The sequence below is a fragment of the Lepidochelys kempii genome, chromosome 4 (genome assembly GCF_965140265.1).
Source record: "Lepidochelys kempii isolate rLepKem1 chromosome 4, rLepKem1.hap2, whole genome shotgun sequence".
NCBI lineage: Eukaryota > Metazoa > Chordata > Testudines > Cheloniidae > Lepidochelys > Lepidochelys kempii.
This window is the reverse complement of record NC_133259.1, coordinates 141,504,554-141,523,945: the sequence shown is the minus strand read 5'-3', so window position 1 is coordinate 141,523,945 and position 19,392 is coordinate 141,504,554. Positions and strand designations below refer to the sequence as shown.

Below are 19,392 nucleotides of genomic sequence, written 5' to 3'. Positions count from 1 at the left end.
GGCCGGGAGCGAGGCGCGCCGAGCCCGGGGCAGGCCGGGAGACGGAGTCCCGCGCGGGGCAGGCCGGGAGACGGAGGCCCGCGCGGGGCAGGCCGGGAGCGAGGCGCGCCGAGCCCGGGGCAGGCCGGGAGACGGAGGCCCGCGCGGGGCAGGCCGGGAGCGCGGTTCCGACCGGACGTGGCTCCCCTTTCCCAGGCGGCCCCGCGCGGAGAGCGGCCGCCGAGGGTAAGATGATGGCGGCTCCTGGGTCTCGTTGAGGCGGCTCGGGACCGGGATGGATCCTCCGGCCTCGGGTCCTGAGCGGCTCTTCGACGCGCACCGGTGAGGGCCCGGCCGGTGAGGGGGGGTCTCGCTCTCTGGGCGGGGGGTTCGGGCGGGGGGGGAGGGGAGGGGGTCTCGCTCTCTGGGCGGGGGGGGAGGGGAGGGGGTCTCGCTCTCTGGGCGGGGGGTTCGGGGGGGGAGGGGAGGGGGTCTCGCTCTCTGGGCGGGGGGGGAGGGGAGGGGGTCTCGCTCTCTGGGCGGGGGGGGAGGGGAGGGGGTCTCGCTCTCTGGGCGGGGGGGGAGGGGAGGGGGTCTCGCTCTCTGGGCGGGGGGGAGGGGAGGGGGTCTCGCTCTCTGGGCGGGGGGGGAGGGGAGGGGGTTTCGCTCTCTGGGGGGGGGGGAGGGGAGGGGGGGGAGGGGAGGGGGTCTCGCTCTCTGGGCGGGGGGAGGGGAGGGGGTCTCGCTCTCTGGGCGGGGGGTTCGGGCGGGGGGGAGGGGAGGGGGTCTCGCTCTCTGGGCGGGGGGGGCCTGGCCTGCGTGGGCTGTTATCAGACTCTGAGCTGAGCCCTCTTTCCCTGTCAGGTTTCCCAGCGATGGCTTCCTGCTGCTGGCTCTGCTGCTCTACGCCCCTGTGGGGCTCTGTCTGCTCCTCCTGCGCCTCTTCATCGGCATCCATGTCTTCCTGGTCAGCTGTGCCCTGCCTGACAGCCTGCTCCGGAGGTTAGGGTGGGTGTGGGGCTGCCTGGGGAGAGTTGGGGCCCTTTTCAGCCTCCCACCCCAAAAATCCAGCAAATAGCCATCTCTGACTTGTCTGCAAAGCCATCCTATGGAGCCCCCAGTTCTCCATGGAGTTGGAGCTGCCTCTCTCTGGTCCACTGGGGCTTGCTGTTAGGGGTGTAAGTTGGAATTGTGGCTGCTCTGTCCTGGTGCTTTTTGTGCTTAGCAGACCCTTCATCCCCAGTCCCGAACAAGGAGGCTCCTTTGCTGGTGACTATAGGGCCTGAGCCCCATGACACATGTGGGCTGACAACAGGTTTCTTTTGCCCAAGTGACAGACTGCAGGGGCTGAAAGCAGCCAGCAGCCTGCTCTCCCCACACAGTTCTGCTAGTTGGTGCCCCTGCTATCCCAGCCCTAAGCTTCCTCCCACCCACCGTGTCCTCCCACATGGCACAATTCTGGTGCTCCTCAGTCTTAATCCCAAGGCGCCTGTACAGCCCTTGCTAGTCTCGTCTTTATTCACTGGTCATTTAAACCAGTTCTGGTCACAATAGGTTTGGGTGTTTCTGTTCCTGTTGTTAGGTTTATCGTGCGTGTGATGTGCTCAGTGCTGGGTCTGTTTGTGCGGCAAAGTGACCCCCATCTCCGGGATGCCAATGTCAGGGTTTATATTGCCAACCACGTGACGCACTTCGACCACAGTGTCATCAGCCTACTGACCTCGTGCAATACAGTGAGTCATGTAGGGGTCTGGGGCTGCGCCCTTAAGCGCTTCTCCCTGGAGAAGCACTTAGTGACCTGTTCAGGGATTGGGCACTGGCTCCTGGGTCTGTCTTTATGAATGAATAATTGAATAAGCCTTGAGGTTCTCTTTAGGCTCGTGTGTTATGCTGTTGGGTTCTGATTGGCTCAAATTAAGGAGGGGCCGGGAACCGGGCTGCCCAAGCGAGCATGTAGCCTCTGTCTCCCCTTCCTGGCTCTTTAAATAGACATGAGCGGAAGCACAGTTGGGTTTGGGGCTTTCCCAGGGTGCTGGCTGTTTCCTGTGGTTGCAGAGGGCTGCCTGCATCTGTCCAGGAAGCACTGAGCGATGCTTTGTGATGAGGGTCTAGCCAAATAGCACTGTCAAGCAATTAAAAAAATTAATTACGGATAATAACACTGTTAAACAAGTTTCAGAGTAACAGCTGTGTTAGTCTGTATTCACAAAAAGAAAAGGAGTACTTGTGGCACCTTAGAGACTAACCAATTTATTTGAGCATAAGCTTGCGTGAGCTGAGCTGTAGCTCATGAAAGCTTATGCTCAAATAAATTGGTTAGTCTCTAAGGTGCCGCAAGTACTCCTTTTCTTACTGTTAAACAACAATAGAATACCATTTATTTAAATATTTTTGGATGTTCTCTACGTTTTCAAATACATTGATTTCAATTACAACACAGAATACAAAATGTACACTGCTCACTTTATATTAATTTTTGATTACAATTATTTACACTGTAAAAAACCAAAATAGTATTTTTCTGTTGACCTAATACAAGTAGTGTAGTGCAATCTCTTAATCATGAAAGTTGAATGTACAAATGTAGAATTATATTTAAAAAAAAAACAAAAAAAATAACCTGCATTCAGAAATAAAACAATGTAAAATTTTAGAGCCTGCAAGTCCACTCAGTCCTACTTCTTGTTCAGCCAGTTGTTCAGACAAAGAAGTTTGTTTACATTTGCAGGAGAGAATGCTGCCTGATTCTTCTTTACAATGTCACCTGAAAGAGATGGCACTGTTGTAGCTGGCATTGCAAGATATTTACGTGCCAGATGTGCTAAAGATTCATATGTCCCTTCATGCTTCAGCCACCATTCCAGGGAACATGCATCCATGCTAATGAGTTCTGCTCGATAACCATCCAAAGCAGTGCGCACCGACACGTTCATTTTCATCACCTGAGTCAGATGCCACCAGCAGAAGATAGATTTTCTTTTTTGGTGTTTCAGGGTCTGTAGTTTCCGTATTGGAGTGTTGCTCTTTTAAAACTTCTGAAAGCATGCTCCACGCCTCGTCCCTCTCAGATTTTGGAAGGCACTTCGGATTCTTAAACCTTTGGTCCAGTGCTGTAGCTATCTTTAGATATCTTACATTGTACCTTCTTTGCGTTTTGTGAAATCTGCAGTGAAGGTGTTCTTAAAACGAACAACATGCTGGGTCATCATCCAAGATTGCTATAACATGAAATATATAGTGGAATGTGGGAACAATACAGAACAGGGGACATATGATTCTTCCCCAAGGGGTTCAGTCACAAATTTAATTAACACATTTTTTTAACAAGCATCATCATCATGGAAGCATATCCTCTGGAATGGTGGCCGAAGCATGAAGGGGCATACCAATTTTTACATATCTGGCACGTAAATACTTTGCAATACCAGCCACAAAAATGCCATGCAAATGCCTGTTCTCACTTTCTGGTGACACTGTAAATAAGAAGAGGGCAGCATTATCTCCTGTAAATGTGAACAAACTTGTTTGTCTTAGCAGTTGGCTGAACAAGTAGTAGTACTGGGTGGACTTGTAGGCTCTGAAGTTTTACTTTGTTTTGGTTTTAAGTGCAGTTATGTAACAACAAGAAAATCTACATTTGTAAGTTGACAGGTTTCAGAGTAACAGCCGTGTTAGTCTGTATTCGCAAAAAGAAAAGGAGTACTTGTGGCACCTTATTGACTAACCAATTTATTTGAGCATGAGTTTTCGTGAGCTACAGCTCACTTCATCGGATGCATACCGTGGAAGCTGCAGCAGATATTATATACACACAGAGATCATGAAACAATACCTCCTCCCACCCCACTGTCCTGCTGGTAATAGCTTATCTAAAGTGATCATCAAGATGGACCATTTCCAGCACAAATCCAGGTTTTCTCACCCCCCCACCCCCATACACACACAAACTCACTCTCCTGCTAGTAATAGCTCATCCAAAGTGACCACTCTCCCTACAATTTGCATGGGACAGCCCCGCAACCTGAAGCAAATACTCACCAACAACCACATACCACACAACAGAACCACTAACCCAGGAACTTATCCTTGCAACAAAGCCCGTTGCCAACTGTGCCCACATATCTATTCAGGGGACACCATCACAGGGCCTAATAACATCAGCCACACTATCAGAGGCTCGTTCACCTGCACATCCACCAGTGTGATATATGCCATCATGTGCCAGCAATGCCCCTCTGCCATTTACATTGGTCAAACTGGACAGTCTCTACGTAAAAGAAAACTACAGGCCAGTCAGCCTCACCTCAGTCCCTGGAAAAATCATGGAGCAGGTCCTCAAAGAATCAATCCTGAAGCACTTGCATGAGAGGATAGTGATCAGGAACAGCCAGCATGGATTCACCAAGGGAAGGTCATGCCTGACTAATCTAATCGCCTTTTATGATGAGATTACTGGTTCTGTGGATGAAGGGAAAGCAGTGGATGTATTGTTTCTTGACTTTAGCAAAGCTTTTGACACCCGGTCTCCCACAGTATTCTTGTCAGCAAGTTAAGGAAGTATGGGCTGGATGAATGCACTATAAGGTGGGTAGAAAGCTGGCTAGATTGTCGGGCTCAACGGGTAGTGATCAATGGCTCCATGTCTAGTTGGCAGCCGGTGTCAAGTGGAGTGCCCCAAGGGTCGGTCCTGGGGCCGGTTTTATTCAATATCTTCATAAATGATCTGGAGGATGGTGTGGATTGCACTCTCAGCAAATTTGCGGATGATACTAAACTGGGAGGAGTGGTAGATACGCTGGAGGGTAGGGATAGGATACAGAAGGACCTAGACAAATTGGAGGATTGGGCCAAAAGGAATCTGATGAGGTTCAATAAGGATAAGTGCAGGGTCCTGCACTTAGGACGGAAGAACCCAATGCACAGCTACAGACTAGGGACCGAATGGCTAGGCAGCAGTTCTGCGGAAAAGGACCTAGGGGTGACAGTGGACGAGAAGCTGGATATGAGTCAGCAGTGTGCCCTTGTTGCCAAGAAGGCCAATGGCATTTTGGGATGTATAAAGTAGGGGCATAGCGAGCAGATCGAGGGACGTGATCGTTCCCCTCTATTCGACGTTGGTGAGGCCTCATCTGGAGTACTGTGTCCAGTTTTGGGCCCCACACTTCAAGAAGGATGTGGATAAATTGGAGAGAGTCCAGCGAAGGGCAACAAAAATGATGAGGGGACTGGAACACATGAGTTATGAGGAGAGGCTGAGGGAGCTGGGATTGTTTAGCCTGCAGAAGAGAAGAATGAGGGGGGATTTGATAGCTGCTTTCAACTACCTGAAAGGGGGTTCCAAAGAGGATGGCTCTAGACTGTTCTCAATGGTAGCAGATGACAGAACGAGGAGTAATGGTCTCAAGTTGCAGTGGGGGAGGTTTAGATTGGATATTAGGAAAAACTTTTTCACTAAGAGGGTGGTGAAACACTGGAATGCGTTACCTAGGGAGGTGGTAGAATCTCCTTCCTCAGAGGTTTTTAAGGTCAGGCTTGACAAAGCCCTGGCTGGGATGATTTAACTGGGAATTGGTCCTGCTTTGAGCAGGGGGTTGGACTAGATGACCTTCTGGGGTCCCTTCCAACCCTGAGATTCTATGATTCTATGAAATGGACACAAATCAGATGTCAAGAATTATAACATTCATAAACCAGTCGGAGAACACTTCAATCTCTCTGGTCACGCAATCACAGACATGAAGGTCGCTATCTTAAAACAAAAAAACTTCAAATCCAGACTCCAGCGAGAAACTGCTGAATTGGAATTCATTTGCAAATTGGACACTATTAATTTAGGCTTAAATAGAGACTGGGAGTGGCTAAGTCATTATGCAAGGTAGCCTATTTCCCCTTGTTTTTTCCTACCCCTCCTCCCCCAGACGTTCTGATTAAACTTGGAGAGTGGTCAGTTTGGATGAGCTATTGCCAGCAGGAGAGTGAGTTTGTGTGTGTGTGTGTGTGTGTCCCCCGGGGAGGGGGGGGGAAAGGGGGCGGGGTGAGAGAGCCTGGATTTGTGCTGGACATGGCCCACCTTGATTACCATGCACGTTTGTAAGTTGCACTTTCATGACAAAGAGATTGCACTACAGTATGAAGTGAATTGAAAAATACTATTTTTTTTGTTTATCATTTTTACGTGTTAATATTCATAATAAAAATAATATACCTTTTGATTTCAGTTACATCTCAGAATACATTATATATGAAAATGTAGAAAAACATCCAAAATATTTAATAAATTTCAATTGGTATTCTGTTGTTTAATAGTGCGATTAAAACTGCGATTAATCGTGATTAATTTTTTAAATTAGAATTATTAATTTTTTTAGTTAATCGCATGAGTTAACTGCGATTAATCGATAGTGCTAATAAACACTCTCCCCTGAGGGGACTTGTACTTTGTGCAGTCCTAAAGGGCAACACACTTTGGGTTGGGAGGGTGACAAATCTTGTAACCAAGGCCCCTCTTCTCCCATTCACAGCTGGGGGTTGTTCGGAGGACACTCAGCTGCTGTTGCAGTGTCTGGGGAGGGAAGAGGCTCTCACGTAGCCAGGACCCAAATCAACCAGCAGGCTGGAGTCTTAGCAGGGAGACTGGGTGGGGGTCACTAATTTGCCCTTGCTCTTCTCTTGCAGCCTGCACTGAATGGCACGCCGGGTTTCATCTGTTGGTCACGGGGATTCATGGAGCTGGGGGCGGTGGGGAGCCGGGCAGAGCTGGTGGATTCCCTGAAGGTGTATTCGTCCCATGGGGGGAATCCACCTCTGCTGCTGTTCCCAGAGGAGGCAGCCACTAATGGCCGAGTCGGCCTTCTTCGCTTCAGGTAGCGGTGGTGGGGGATGTTCCTGGGGACAGGACAGCTTTATCCCATCTCTGTGGCCTTTGTTAATCGCTGGGATGTTTTCTTTTCAGCTCCTGGCCATTCTCAATCCTGGACATGATTCAGCCGGTGGCTCTGCAAGTTCAGAGGCCCTTAATTGCTGTGGTGAGTCCTGAGGTATGGGGCAAAGAGCCCCTAGCCCATAATGGATGTGTACAGCTTAGGGGGGGTCATGGCTAGAGGGTTACTATTGCCCTTACTTTGCACCCTGTGGCCTACTGCTGAGCTTTGGGGTTCTTTCCCGTCGTGTCAAACTTCTCGGTGGCCATGTGAGGCAGGTGTTCTGCTTCCTCCCAGGGAATTTCACTGACATCAGCTTTGCCTCTCACACATCTCTTAAGTAATCTATCAACCTGCCTAGGCAAGGCTTTTTTCTGGGTCCCATCACTGGTATCTCAGCACCCCACCAATCTTGACACACTTATTCTCACAATACCCCACAAGATCAGGAAGCGCAATTGTCCCCTGAGGGACTTGGTGACTCGCCCCCAGGCACACAGGGAGCTAGCTCAGGTCTGCCAAGGCCTAGGCTTGCACACGAAGCACATCACAGTTCTCCTCTCGGATGCTCGTGTTAATATGTTGACAGTGACGCCGTTCAGTGGGTTGCAACCAAAACGTTTTCAGCTCCCTTGAAGCTGTGACTTTGGGCTTGAGTTGAGGGAAACTGATTGAACAGATAGAGGCAGCGATAAAATGGTGGGGTGAGGGACAGGAAGGAGTTGCTCTGTAATGGGCAGATGTGGATGGATGGTTATACAGCTGTCACATGGAGCCAGAGCTAGCATCCTCTCTTAGGCAAGCAAGGACACCCTTCTCCATGGATATTTGCTCAGGCTGAAATCTGGGGTCTGGGTCAGTCACAAGTGCAGATTCCCTCTCTGAGCAGCTGGGTCAGGTGAGGCCTACGAAGCAGGTAGGGACTGCACCTGGAAAGTGTGTTGTCAGAGCAGTTTGTCTGCCCTGATACCCATTAGACCCACAACTGAGAGTAGAAAATAAGGAAAGCAAAGGGACAGACACCAAGAAATAATAGACAAAAGGCCCCCACCCTACATAAGTCTCTTTCATCCAGGGATTGTCCCTGGCTGTCAGAATAACCAAGGAAGTTCCAGGAGTTCTAGCCACACAATGCCAGGCTGTGAGAACCAAAGGTTAATTGAGGGGAGCTGTTTAGGGACTAACATTTGCCAGCTATTATCCATGCAGTGCTCAAAAGGTCTGAGACCTGTGGTGCTGATTGAAAGAAATGTGACTCCGTATCAGTTTTAAAATATTATTAAAACTATTAAACAAAATCCAGAAAATATCAGCTCAGCTTAGCTTCTGTTAATACTGCTAAACTAATCTACAAATAAAACAGTGTAACTATCAAATCAACCAGGTACTTTCAATACAGTATTTCAACTACATCACCAGACTAGTTGCATCACCAGATTAATACAACAAATAATCCACCTTTATAAAGCCTAGGAAGGAATCTGTGGAGGCAGCTGTCCATTTGTTCATAAACCCCAAGTAAGGAATTTTACCAGTTAATCAAATTTATAATTTGGGAGTGTTAAATATTTTAATACTGAAACCAAATGATCAAATGTTTAAACCACAGTTTCAGAGCCAAATACAAAGCTACTTCCTTGGCTTTCAGTTCTTGTGTTGTGGCACTAAGCCCCTCCTACCCCACCTTCCAACAGACAGTTTATAACAGATTCCAACGAAACTCTGACGAGCAGAAGTTTGACCAGTGTTATGTGCCAAAAGTCACACCTGGCAGTAATTTTTTTAGGGCTTCTAAACACAGACTGTAGGATACACTTTGATGGGTGTCTAAGACTTTAAAACTGAGGACCATTGTGGCTTCCCCCAGTGGACTCAGACACCCTGTGACAGCTTAAAATTAGGGAATGTAAAGGTTGGGACACCTCCCATTTAATACAAACAAAAGAGAAAATGGAAATTCTTGACAGATGCTGCTGGAACATAGCTTCTTGCTAGTGGGGGTCTCCTTTGAGTGCAGGGAGAGGCTTGTCTCTGTCTAGTGTGGCCTCTTGATTGATGTGACATAAGTCACAATATTCAGTGATTTGCATACCACAAAGACTGTAAATCTGATCCTCCAAAATATCAAAAAGAGACAATATGGGACTACTCGGTGGGGAAAATGACATGATTTTACTGGAGTGAAAAAGTCTTGAGATGACTTTGTCACCGGTGTATGGAAAATTTGACCAAAAAATAAAAAAAAAGTCTTTGATTGAAGAGTCCTAGTAACAACCAGCCACTCAGCATTCATCCATTAGCAACATTAAAAATAAGTTGGACATCTTTTGGTCAAATTTTTTATTACTCTCTCAATCAACAATTTAATAATCTATATATGTAGGAATTAAGTTGTAAATCAAGCCCTTTATCTTTGAAAGTTTCATCTTGATAGAGAAGTAACTTTAAAATCATAGCATCATAGAATATCAGGGTTGGAAGGGACCTCAGGAGGTCATCTAGTCCAACCCCCTGCTCAAAAGCAGGACCCATACCCAATTAAATCATCCCAGCCAGGGCTTTGTCAAGCCTGACCTTAAAAACTCCTAAGGAAGGAGATTCCACCACCTCCCTAGGCAACGCATTCCAGTGTTTCACCACCCTCCTAGTGAAAAAGTTTTTCCTAATATCCAACCTAAACCTCCCCCACTGCAACTTGAGACCATTACTCCTTGTCCTGTCCTCTTCCACCACTAAGAATAGTCTAGAACCATCCTCTGTGGAACTACCTCTCAGGTAGTTGAAAGCAGCTATCAAATCCCCCCTCATTCTTCTCTTCTGCAGACTAAACAATCCCTGTTTCCTCAGCCTCTCCTCATAAGTCATGTGTTCCAGACCCCTAATAATTTTTGTTGCCCTTCGCTGGACTCTCTCCAATTTATCCACATCCTTCTTGTAGTGTGGGGCCCAAAACTGGACACAGTACTCCAGATGAGGCCTCACCAATGTCGAATAGAGGGGAACGATCACGTCCCTCGATCTGCTCGCTATGCCCCTACTTATACATCTCAAAATGCCATTGGCCTTCTTGGCAACAAGGGCACACTGCTGGCTCATATCCAGCTTCTCGTCCACTGTCACCCTGAGGTCCTTTTCCGCAGAACTACTGCCTAGCCATTCGGTCCCTAGTCTGTAGCTGTGCATTGGGTTCTTCCATCCTAAGCGCAGGACCCTGCACTTATCCTTATTGAACCTCATCAGATTTCTTTTGGCCCAGTTCTCCAATTTGTCTAGGTCCCTCTGTATCCTATCCCTGCCCTCCGGCGTATCTACCACTCCTCCCAGTTTAGTATCATCCGCATATTTGCTGAGAGTGCAATCCACACCATCCTCCAGATCATTTATGAAGATATTGAACAAAACCGGCCCCAGGACCGACCCCTGGGGCACTCCACTTGATACCGGCTGCCAACTAGACATGGAGCCATTGATCACTACCCGTTGAGCCCGACAATCTAGCCAACTTTCTACCCACCTTATAGTGCATTCATCCAGCCCATACTTCCTTAACTTGCTGACAAGAATACTGTGGGAGACCGGGTGTCAAAAGCTTTGCTAAAGTCAAGATACAATACATCCACTGCTTTCCCTTCATCCACAGAACCAGTAATCTCATCATAGAAGGCGATTAGATTAGTCAGGCATGACCTTCCCTTGGTGAATCCATGCTGACTGTTCCTGATCACTTTCCTCTCATGTAAGTGCTTCAGGATTGATTCTTTGAGGACCTGCTCCATGATTTTTCCGGAGACTGAAGTGAGGCTTACTGGCCTGTAGTTCCCAGGATCATCCTCCTTCCCTTTTTTAAAGATTGGCACGACATTAGCCTTTTTCCAGTCATCCGGGACTTCCCCCGTTCGCCACGAGTTTTCAAAGATAATGGCCAATGGCTCTGCAATCACAGCCGCCAGTTCCTTTAGCACTCTTGGATGCAACTCATCCGGCCCCATGGACTTGTGCACGTCCAGTTTTTCTAAATAGTCCCTAACCACCTCTTTCTCCACAGAGGGCTGGCCATCTATTCCCCATGTTGTGATGCCCAGCACAGCAGTCTGGGAGCTGACCTTGTTCGTGAAGACAGAGGCAAAAAAAGCATTGAGTACATTAGCTTTTTCCACATCCTCTGTCACTAGGTTGCCTCCCTCATTCATTAAGGGGCCCACACTTTCCTTGGCTTTCTTCTTGTTGCCAACATACCTGAAGAAACCCTTCTTGTTACTCTTAACATCTCTCGCTAGCTGCAGCTCCAGGTGCGATTTGGCCCTCCTAATTTCATTCGTACATGCCCAAGCAATATTTTTATACTCTTCCCTGGTCATATGTCCAACCTTCCACTTCTTGTAAGCTTCTTTTTTATGCTTAAGATCTGCTAGGTTTTCAATCTCTCAGTGAAATCAGTTTAAGAAATAAAAATAGGTTGTATGGGAATTCAGACTTATTTTTCTCACAAGGTCTTGACAGGTCTGGAAAATCTTCAGGTTTTGTCTGGTCCAGGTGCTCCTTAGCTATGAATTGTCTGTGTAATAGGCATCCTAGTGCCCAAAACAGATCCAAGCTAGGTCGCCGAGTCCAACATGCTTCCTTACTATGATTCTGGCCAAGAGAGTAGGGCCTTCCTGTGAGTCCAGAAAATTGTTCATGGTCCATAGGCCTGAAGCAATTACCAGTCTTTCATCTGAGAGCATGTTCTCCTTCTCAGTTACAGGGGGCCGGGGGGGACACCTGTCTGCTCTGATGTAGGAGGGGGGCGAGTCCTGGAGCTATGTAATCAGTTGGTGCTAGTCGTCTGTAGGTCTCCCTGTCTCAGTCCCTCTTAGTTCTGCCTGGTGAGAAAGCATCCTGCCTGGATTTGCCTCAGAGCAGGTCTTTGCTGTGCTCCTCTTCCTTCCTTTGGGCATGTCCATGGCTGCCCCTGTCTCGCTGGCTGTGTGCGGCTCTGTCCCCAGCCGTAGTCTCACTGTGCTCTCTTCTCCAGAGTGTGGCCGACTCCTCCTGGATCACAGAGCTGTTCTGGACCTTCTTTGTTCCCTTCACAGTTTATCAAGTAAGGTACTATCTCTCGCTCTCCTTTGAGGAGGGGGGTGGGGCAGGGTCCTGCTGTGTTTACCTCACTCAGCTCTGCCGAGAGACCCTGCTGTATCCACTCCTGCCACTGCCAGTGTCAGTGCTGCTGGCCCTGGGCCTTGGTCCTAGGCTGTTCAGCCGGGTGCCGAGGGCCAGCTTGTCTGCTCTCCAGGTTCCTGATGTGGGAGGAGCCTCTTTCTGGGCTCCTGGTTCCTGAGTGGGGTTTGTCCCCTGTCAGAGGGAGAGGGATCCAGTACTGGTGAGGGGTGCCTTGGTCTCCCCGGGCCCTTTTCCCCACCTTTCTCTGCTGTATTTCCCTTGTCAGCTCCTGCCTCCTCTGCGCTTCCGTGGTTCCCTGCAGCTGGCTCAGCCTTTCCCTCAAGTCGATCCCTCTCCCTGCTGGGAGGCTTCTCCTGACCCTCCCCTTCTTCCCTCGTTTGAGCAATGCAGGCTGGGCCCCTCTCCCTGTGAATCCCAGGGCTTAAGCCATTCTCCTTCCACCCTCGGCTGGCAGAGTGGCTCAGCATGTCTGTATTACAGCGTGCAGCTCAGTTTGGGGTATCGGTGAGCAAAATCTCCCCAGCTGCTTGCCAGAGCGCAGCGTCTTGAGGGCACAGTCCCTGAACAGGGCCACTTGCTGGGCTCTTCTCCTATGTCCCCTTCTCCCTCATTGTGGCAGTGCGAGCTAAAGAGGAGGAGAGCCGGATCTGTGGGGGATCTCTCCTTCCCTAGTCTGAGGAAAGGGCCTCTGTTGAGTCCCTCCCAGAAGGGAGCCTGGGGACAGGCTGTGTCCTTTTCCCCCAGGCTGTGATGCACATAGTAGTTTTCCTGCCCACACCTTGTGTCTGACCCAGGTGCCTCTGCATTCTTGCTGCCCTCACTGGGGCAGCAGCTCCTCCCAGTCTGGGTCTGGGAACCACATTAACAGGCCACTGACACCCCTTTTCCGAACCCTTAACGCAGAGACTAAATTGAATGGGCCCAATTCCTCCCCTGATAGTGCCCCGCCCCCCCCCCCCCGCCCACTTCCCTCTTCTGCCACACCTCTTGTTCACATTGCTACCCCCGGGGCGTGATCCTGTTGCTGGGCATGGGGAGCTCGGTTTCACAGTGGACTCAGGGAAGGGCCCTGGTGCCCAGGCTCTCAGCCATGCCAGGAGCAGTCAGCCCAGTGCCTTTGTCTCCCATCAGGTGGATGCCGCCTGTCTTCAGACAAGCTGATGAGCTGAATGAGGAGTTTGCGCTCCGAGTTCAAGAGGTAGGAGGGGCCTGGGGGAGGGAGAGCTGGGGCTGCTGCATTTGCAGGGCGTCCTAGAGGAGGGTTGGGACTGGATCAGTGGATGTGAGCCGTGCCTGTTTTGGGGACAGAGAGCATCTTCAGGGAGGGGCCAGGGTGTGTCTGGATGGAGTGGGTATCTCTGGGCCCATATTTGTTACCCCCCAATTTGCCATATCCTTCCATGGCCTGCTATTTATTTGCCCCTCCACAGCTCAAGGGGGAGCTAACTTCAGTGGCCAGGGCAGGCTGGCTAATGGGAATGAGGATATAGAAATGGAATTTACCACAGCCGAGGGGAAAGCAAAGCTCAGAGCTTAGTGTGCTGACGCTGGGGAAGACCAGGTCATCTCCATCCCAGAGCACGGAGAGAGCTGGCAGGTGACACTGCTATGGTGGTAGCAAGGATTTCTAATAATCTGTCAAATGCAGGGTGGTGCTGTCTGGCACCAATAGCCAACAAAGTGCCAGTATTTGTTTGTGGCGATCTCCCTGTTACCCGCGCGCTCTAGGACACCCTACCTTTACCCTTCCGTGGGCTCAAGGCATAACCCAGTTAATTTAGGCACCTCTCCCTTTCCCAGTTCCTACAGCTCTGGGTGAAAGGCACCTACCCTTTCCCATTTCCTAGGGCTCGGCATAGTCTTCTGTAGGTTTGCAGGCCTTTTACCAGCGAAAGCTCCTTACACAATAATACAGTAATATCCTTAAACTCTATTTATTAACAGTTACCAAAAGAGAATACACGTTATAAGCATACAATGCTTGCCACTCTCAATAAGGCAGGCAAATTTTTCCTGGTTGCCAGTCAGGATCAGGTTGTCCAGGGCAGTGGTTCTCAACCAGGGGTACGTGTACCCTTGGGGGTACACAGGTCTTCCAGGGGATACATCAACTCTTCTAGATATGTGCCTTGTTTTACAACAGGCTTCCATAAAAGCACTAGCGAAGTCAATACAAACTAAAATTTCATACAGAAAAAATGAGAGAGTCAGCAATTTTTCAATAATAGTGTGCTGTGACACTTTTTTGTATTTTAATGTCTGATTTTGTAGGCAAGTAGTTAAGTTAGGTGAAACTTGGGGGGTACGCAAGACAAATGCAACTCCTGAGAGGGGTACAGTAGTCTGGAAAGCTTGAGAACTACTGGTCCAGGGATGCCAGCTTCTGCACAGTATAGTTGGTAGGGTCTTGAGGTCTGGCACCTCTGATCTTGGGCTGTATCTGAATTAGGTTCCAAAGAATTTCCTTTTGGACCCCAGTTAGTTAAACTTGAGTCCTGGTTAGCGATACCTTAACCAATCATTTTAAACTAAAGTACTACAAAATAATTTTTTGACCAATCCTAACATATTGAGAAACAATTGTTTAACCAATCGTACCCCATCACCTTAGTTGATTTAAATCTTGCAAAATTAGTCACGAGACAGACAGAAACAATCAAAGAACCAGACAGAGTCCCTACAGATAAACAGTAGAGAAGTGGGGACCATAAAGGCATAACAATAAAGAAGTAGGGATTTCGCTATCACAACTGTTGATAAGTGATTCCTTGTCAGACAGAATGCAAAACAAATTTTTTTTTTAAAACATCTTAAGATCTGTTTCTTTATCTGGTGGTGATGGACAGGACAGGAGCGCTGCCTTCTTAACTGCCCCAAAATTCATTGTTTTAATGTAATTTAGATGGAATGGGAGCATGTGACTTTCTGCTTTTTAGCTCCTGTCCTAATGTGGCTGCAGAAAATGGCCTCAGACTTTACACCTGGGAACGTACCAATCCCCGGATCTTGTTTCCCTGGGTGTGTGACTCTGCTGACTCTCCCCTGTGTGTTTTCTGTAGCTCTTGGCTGTGGAACTGGGTGTGATTTCTACGCGACTCACTGCAGCGGATAAAGCCGAGCATATGAAGAGGCTGAGACACACCCCGCCTCACCACCTTGCCCCAGGTGTGTGTCTGCCCTCCTTGCTGTGGAGCACGTGCCTGGGCTCTGGCAGAGCCACTGTGCTTCCCACTTTCTCCCTTGGTAGCTGCCCCAGTTCTGCTGTTAAAGCTTCACACCTGGGGGAGGGAAAAGGACATGGTCCTCCAGTGCCAGCCCCCGCCCTGGGGAAGCAGGAGGCACTCCTGGGAAAGGGTGTTACCCCAGCCTGCCTGCTCCAGACTGGGATAAGGGCAGACCTGGTGAGAGGGGGGGTCCCCTCATTGAGGCTGTAGGAGCTAGAGACGCCAGTGGGTCATCTCTCCCCTGGCCAGCCTAGCTTGGGGCCCTGCACTCTCCTCTTGGCTGCCCATTAATACCCTCTGTTCTTACTCCTGCAGCCTCAAGCCAGTCCTTGGTTGCCAGGCCCAGGGCATCTCCCAGCCTGGCTGGTGTCGGGCCTCTTGCTGACGAGGATGTGCGGATCACGGAGATGGCCCAGCGGGTCAAGGAAGTGCTCCCACATGTGTCTCTGGGAACCATCAGGAGAGACCTGGGTAAGCGTGTACCTGGGACCTTCGTGCAGACCTTGTGGGGCAGAGGCTGGTTGCTGCCCTTCGTATCCTTCTGTCACAGAGCTCCCCAGCACCCGGCGTGAAGGCCTGGGGACTGCTGTGCTGTGGGGCTTGTTGGGACATGGAGAACCCCTGCACAGGTATCTTAGCTTCAGCAGCAGCTCCCCTTCTAACTGAGCCCCTGTGTCCCCACAGCCCAGACCAACTGCGTGGACACTACCATCGCCAACCTCCTGGAGGGCCGGGTGCCCCTCCTCCCTGAGGACAAGGAGCCGGAGACCGGCCTGCTTGCTCCGTCTACGTCCCAGACTTCAGCGGCTTCCAGCCCTCAGTGCCCTGCAGCTTCATCCTCCTCCAAGGTGCCTGCTGGCGGGACATCGAGAGGGGGACCGGGGAGGCTGAATCCGCTGGCCACAGGCCCTCTCAGGGCTGCGCGGGGGCCTGCCCCCAAGAGCTGGTGGCTGGGGTTCGAGAGAGCTGGGATTGCTGAGAAAGCAGACAAGTCAGGGCCAGGAACAGGGCTGATGGGCTGCCTCTCCCTCGCTAGACCAAACTCATGGCCTGAGTGTGTGGAGAGCTGGGCACTGTGGGCTGGTTTGGCTGTGGTCACCCAAGCTCCAGCCTGTGATACTAATGGGACTGGAGTCTTCTGCAGCCTCTAGCACAGACTCTCTTAGTGAGAGGTGCGGGCACTGAGGTCAGGATAAGGTGGGTGGGGACGGGCGGGCGCTGGGCTACTTGGCAACTTGCCTGGCCATGCAGTGTGGCTGCTCCCTGAATGCTCTCTTCCCCCAGCCGTCTATGAAGCTCTTTGCGAAGTCCCCTGTGGAGAGGCATTTGTCCCTGCAGGAGCGGAAACATGTGCTGTATGCCTATGCCAGGAGGTGAGTCCCTTCTGTGTCTCAGGACCCCTGCCTCTGCCGTGGTCACAGCAAGGGTGGTTGGCATTTCCGGGGCTGTATCTGTATGCTGTGCCCTGCTCTGGGCAAGGGTGCTGATGCCCAGCTGAACTCTGCCTCCCAGCACGGGACGGTGGGTAGTGGCACAGAGCTGTGCACAAAGCAGGCAGGGAAACGTGGCTGGATTTGGCTCCTTTTCCAGCATGTGACCCTCTCGTGGTTCTGGGGCAGCTCTCCCCAGTTTGTTACCACCCCGGAGCCATGGGTCGTCTCCCTGGGCTGGACATAAGGTTAGAATCATAGAATATCAGGGTTGGAAGGGACCTCAGGAGGTCATCTATTCCAACTCCCTGCTCAAAGCAGGACCAATCCCCAATTTTTGCCCCAGATCCCTAAATGGCCCCCTCAAGGATTGAACTCCCAACCCTGGGTTTAGCAGGCCAGTGCTCAAACCACTAAGCTATCCATCCCCCCCTGCTGTCCACTCCCTGCTATATTCAATCAGTAAATTAAAGGATAGGCATATAATTAATGCCAGTCCATGTGGTTTTATGGCAAATGGGGCTTGTCAAGCCTGATTTAATTCTTTGGGATGACGAGTGTGGTTGATAAAGGTAACTGCACCTGTAATGTGCCTAGACTTTAAGGCATTTGACTTAGTACTGCACAACATTCTCATGAGAAAATTAGCACCCAGTGTGTGGCAAAATGGGCTAATGAGGTCCTGGGGAATACAAACCTGGGGAGCCCTGAGTATGCATAGGAGTAGAGTGGGGATTCTCCTGTCCATGCGGCATTGGTGCAGCCAGTGCGGAAACACAGCCCCAGCTCTGTGGCAACGTTTTAAACAAGGGTGTTGGAAAACTGGAGACGATACGGAAAGGAGCCAGGGTAACGGTTGGCGGGTGGAGAAAATGCCTGGCAGCCAGAGACTTACAAGCTCATTCTGCTTCGCTCAGTGAAAAGGAGACAGGGAGGTGACTTGATTTCACTGGGAGAAGATCCTGGGGACTAAAGGCTCTTTAATCTAGCCAAGAGAGGTAGAACAAGACCCACACTGGAAGTCAAAGCCAGACCTATTCCAATTAGAATTAGGGCCCGTGCGGGTGATTAACAGTTGGAACAAACTCCTGGGGCAGTGGTGGATTCTCCATCTCTCAGGGATGAGAGAAAGCAGGTGCAGATAGAGCTGAGGGATGAGGCTTTCCCTGTGGAGAATTTGACTCATTGGTACAACGGGGCTTCTCCAGTTCTTTCAGAGCATGTATCCGAGCACTTTCCTCAGAGCGCACCCAGAGCTAATGACCATGTTGTTTTGCTTGCAGAGCTAGAGTGCAGTGTGACCTGGGCTGACATGAACCTCTGCCTTCTGTCCCCTGGGAGTACTGGCGTTACAACACCAGGCTCGTGGGGGAAGCGGAGGGATTCCACATAGGCAGGCCAAAGAGCCCAAGGTTTTAAGGAGGATTGCCGTGGGAGCCAAACCTTTGGGTACATCTGGGTCTGCCTTTCTGGAACATGCACTTCAGCCCGCACTAGTTCTTCAGTGTGTGTCAGCATGGAGCCTGTTGTGGTTGAGCATGGTCCTCACGCACACCGGACCGGAGGCTTTTCGGATTAGCTGTGTCTGCCCCAGCTGGCATGAGCCCTCTGCTGCCTCGCTTTCCCATACGATGCATGAAAGGTGGGGCAGCCATGACCCTCAGTTCCCTCTTACCGCCCATGGCACTGACATGGAACCTGTAGTTCTCAGCTCAAGCTAAACTTTATTAAAATTTCCAAAATCCTCAATCACTTCTGATCGACTGTTTGTCAGCCATGAATCGATCCCACCATTGGGACTGAATTCCAGTGGTCAGACCAGACCATACAGGCTCCTTATAGTGGACTCTGCCCTGTGGGCTTCCAGCCTTGTCCATCCTGCACTGGACTCGTTTCCCTGAAGGACGGACGCAGTGTGTGCCTCTTACCTGAGGGAATTGAGTATTCACTGTGCTTGGCCTTCTCTGCCAGACTGTGTGAGCTATGAGCCAGTCTACGTGTGAGGTGGAGCAGTCCCTGAAGGTCTTGTCAGAGCCCTAGGAAACAAGTTCCAGCAGCAGCAGCAAGGCATCTTGGGCAGACGCAGGCAGTGCCGCAGGGAGCACTGAGAACCCAGCGCTGAGGAAGGATCTGTCCAGGCACAGGCATTGAGGCCAGCCTCAGTGTCCATGTTGAAGCTGGCGCCGGCATCTCTGGGGTCAAAGTCAGGGAGCAAGAGGGACTGCTCTGAGCAGCGAGGCAGAAATGAAGAAGGAGCTGGGTGTCCTCCCATAAGGATAGACTGCAAAGCCTCCAAGCCCCATGCGAGATCAAGGGCTAGGGAGATGGAGGTTCTGCCAGCACAGAGCCTGGCTCTGGAGAAGCACCTGAGCCACCCAGAGGGTCCTGTGGCATGTTGTTTTGGCCCTGTGGGGTGCTGGGGGCCCACCGTGGCCAGCATCAAGAAGCCAGTCTCCACCATTGAGGAAAAGGAAGAGATCTCTCTCCCTCCCTCCCCCCAGCAGGCCATTGACACTTGAATACCAGGAACAGCCAACTCCAGGGACAGGGCAGCGTGACACCCCATCTCAGCACTGAAGATCTCTCCCGTTATCACCAGTGTTGTCAGCACTGGTTCCGGCACTGGATGACTTTAAATTGTTCCGGGAGCTCCTTGTGAGTGTTGCTGAGACCCTT

The 19,392-nt window shown here is 50.6% G+C and overlaps 1 protein-coding gene across 5 annotated transcripts; it reads left to right on the top strand.

Moving 5' to 3' along the window:
• Positions 1–106: 106 nt before the first annotated feature.
• On the top strand, positions 107–19,386 carry AUP1 (AUP1 lipid droplet regulating VLDL assembly factor). Of its 5 annotated transcripts, none has more exons than XM_073343156.1 (12): positions 107–321; positions 844–981; positions 1,562–1,712; positions 6,655–6,842; positions 6,932–7,004; positions 11,914–11,987; positions 13,194–13,260; positions 15,122–15,227; positions 15,602–15,757; positions 15,971–16,134; positions 16,571–16,659; positions 18,000–19,386. In XM_073343156.1, the coding sequence occupies exons 1-12, from the start codon at positions 275–277 to the stop codon at positions 18,025–18,027; spliced, it is 1,281 nt and encodes a 426-aa protein (XP_073199257.1). In that variant the 5' UTR covers positions 107–274; the 3' UTR covers positions 18,028–19,386. The 5 variants fall into 5 exon arrangements, with proteins under 5 accessions (XP_073199257.1, XP_073199256.1, XP_073199260.1 ...); XM_073343155.1 differs by having other exon boundaries at positions 844–987; XM_073343158.1 differs by having other exon boundaries at positions 248–336.
• Positions 19,387–19,392: the final 6 nt, after the last annotated feature.

Excerpts from the sequence above, each read along its gene's own strand:
- AUP1 (XM_073343155.1), top strand. The coding sequence starts at position 275 with ATGGATCCTCCGGCCTCGGGTCCTGAGCGGCTCTTCGACGCGCACCG. Across the intron at positions 6,843-6,931 it reads GTCGGCCTTCTTCGCTTCAG|CTCCTGGCCATTCTCAATCC; the intron begins GTAGCGGTGGTG and ends TTTTCTTTTCAG. Across the intron at positions 15,758-15,970 it reads AACCATCAGGAGAGACCTGG|CCCAGACCAACTGCGTGGAC; the intron begins GTAAGCGTGTAC and ends GTGTCCCCACAG.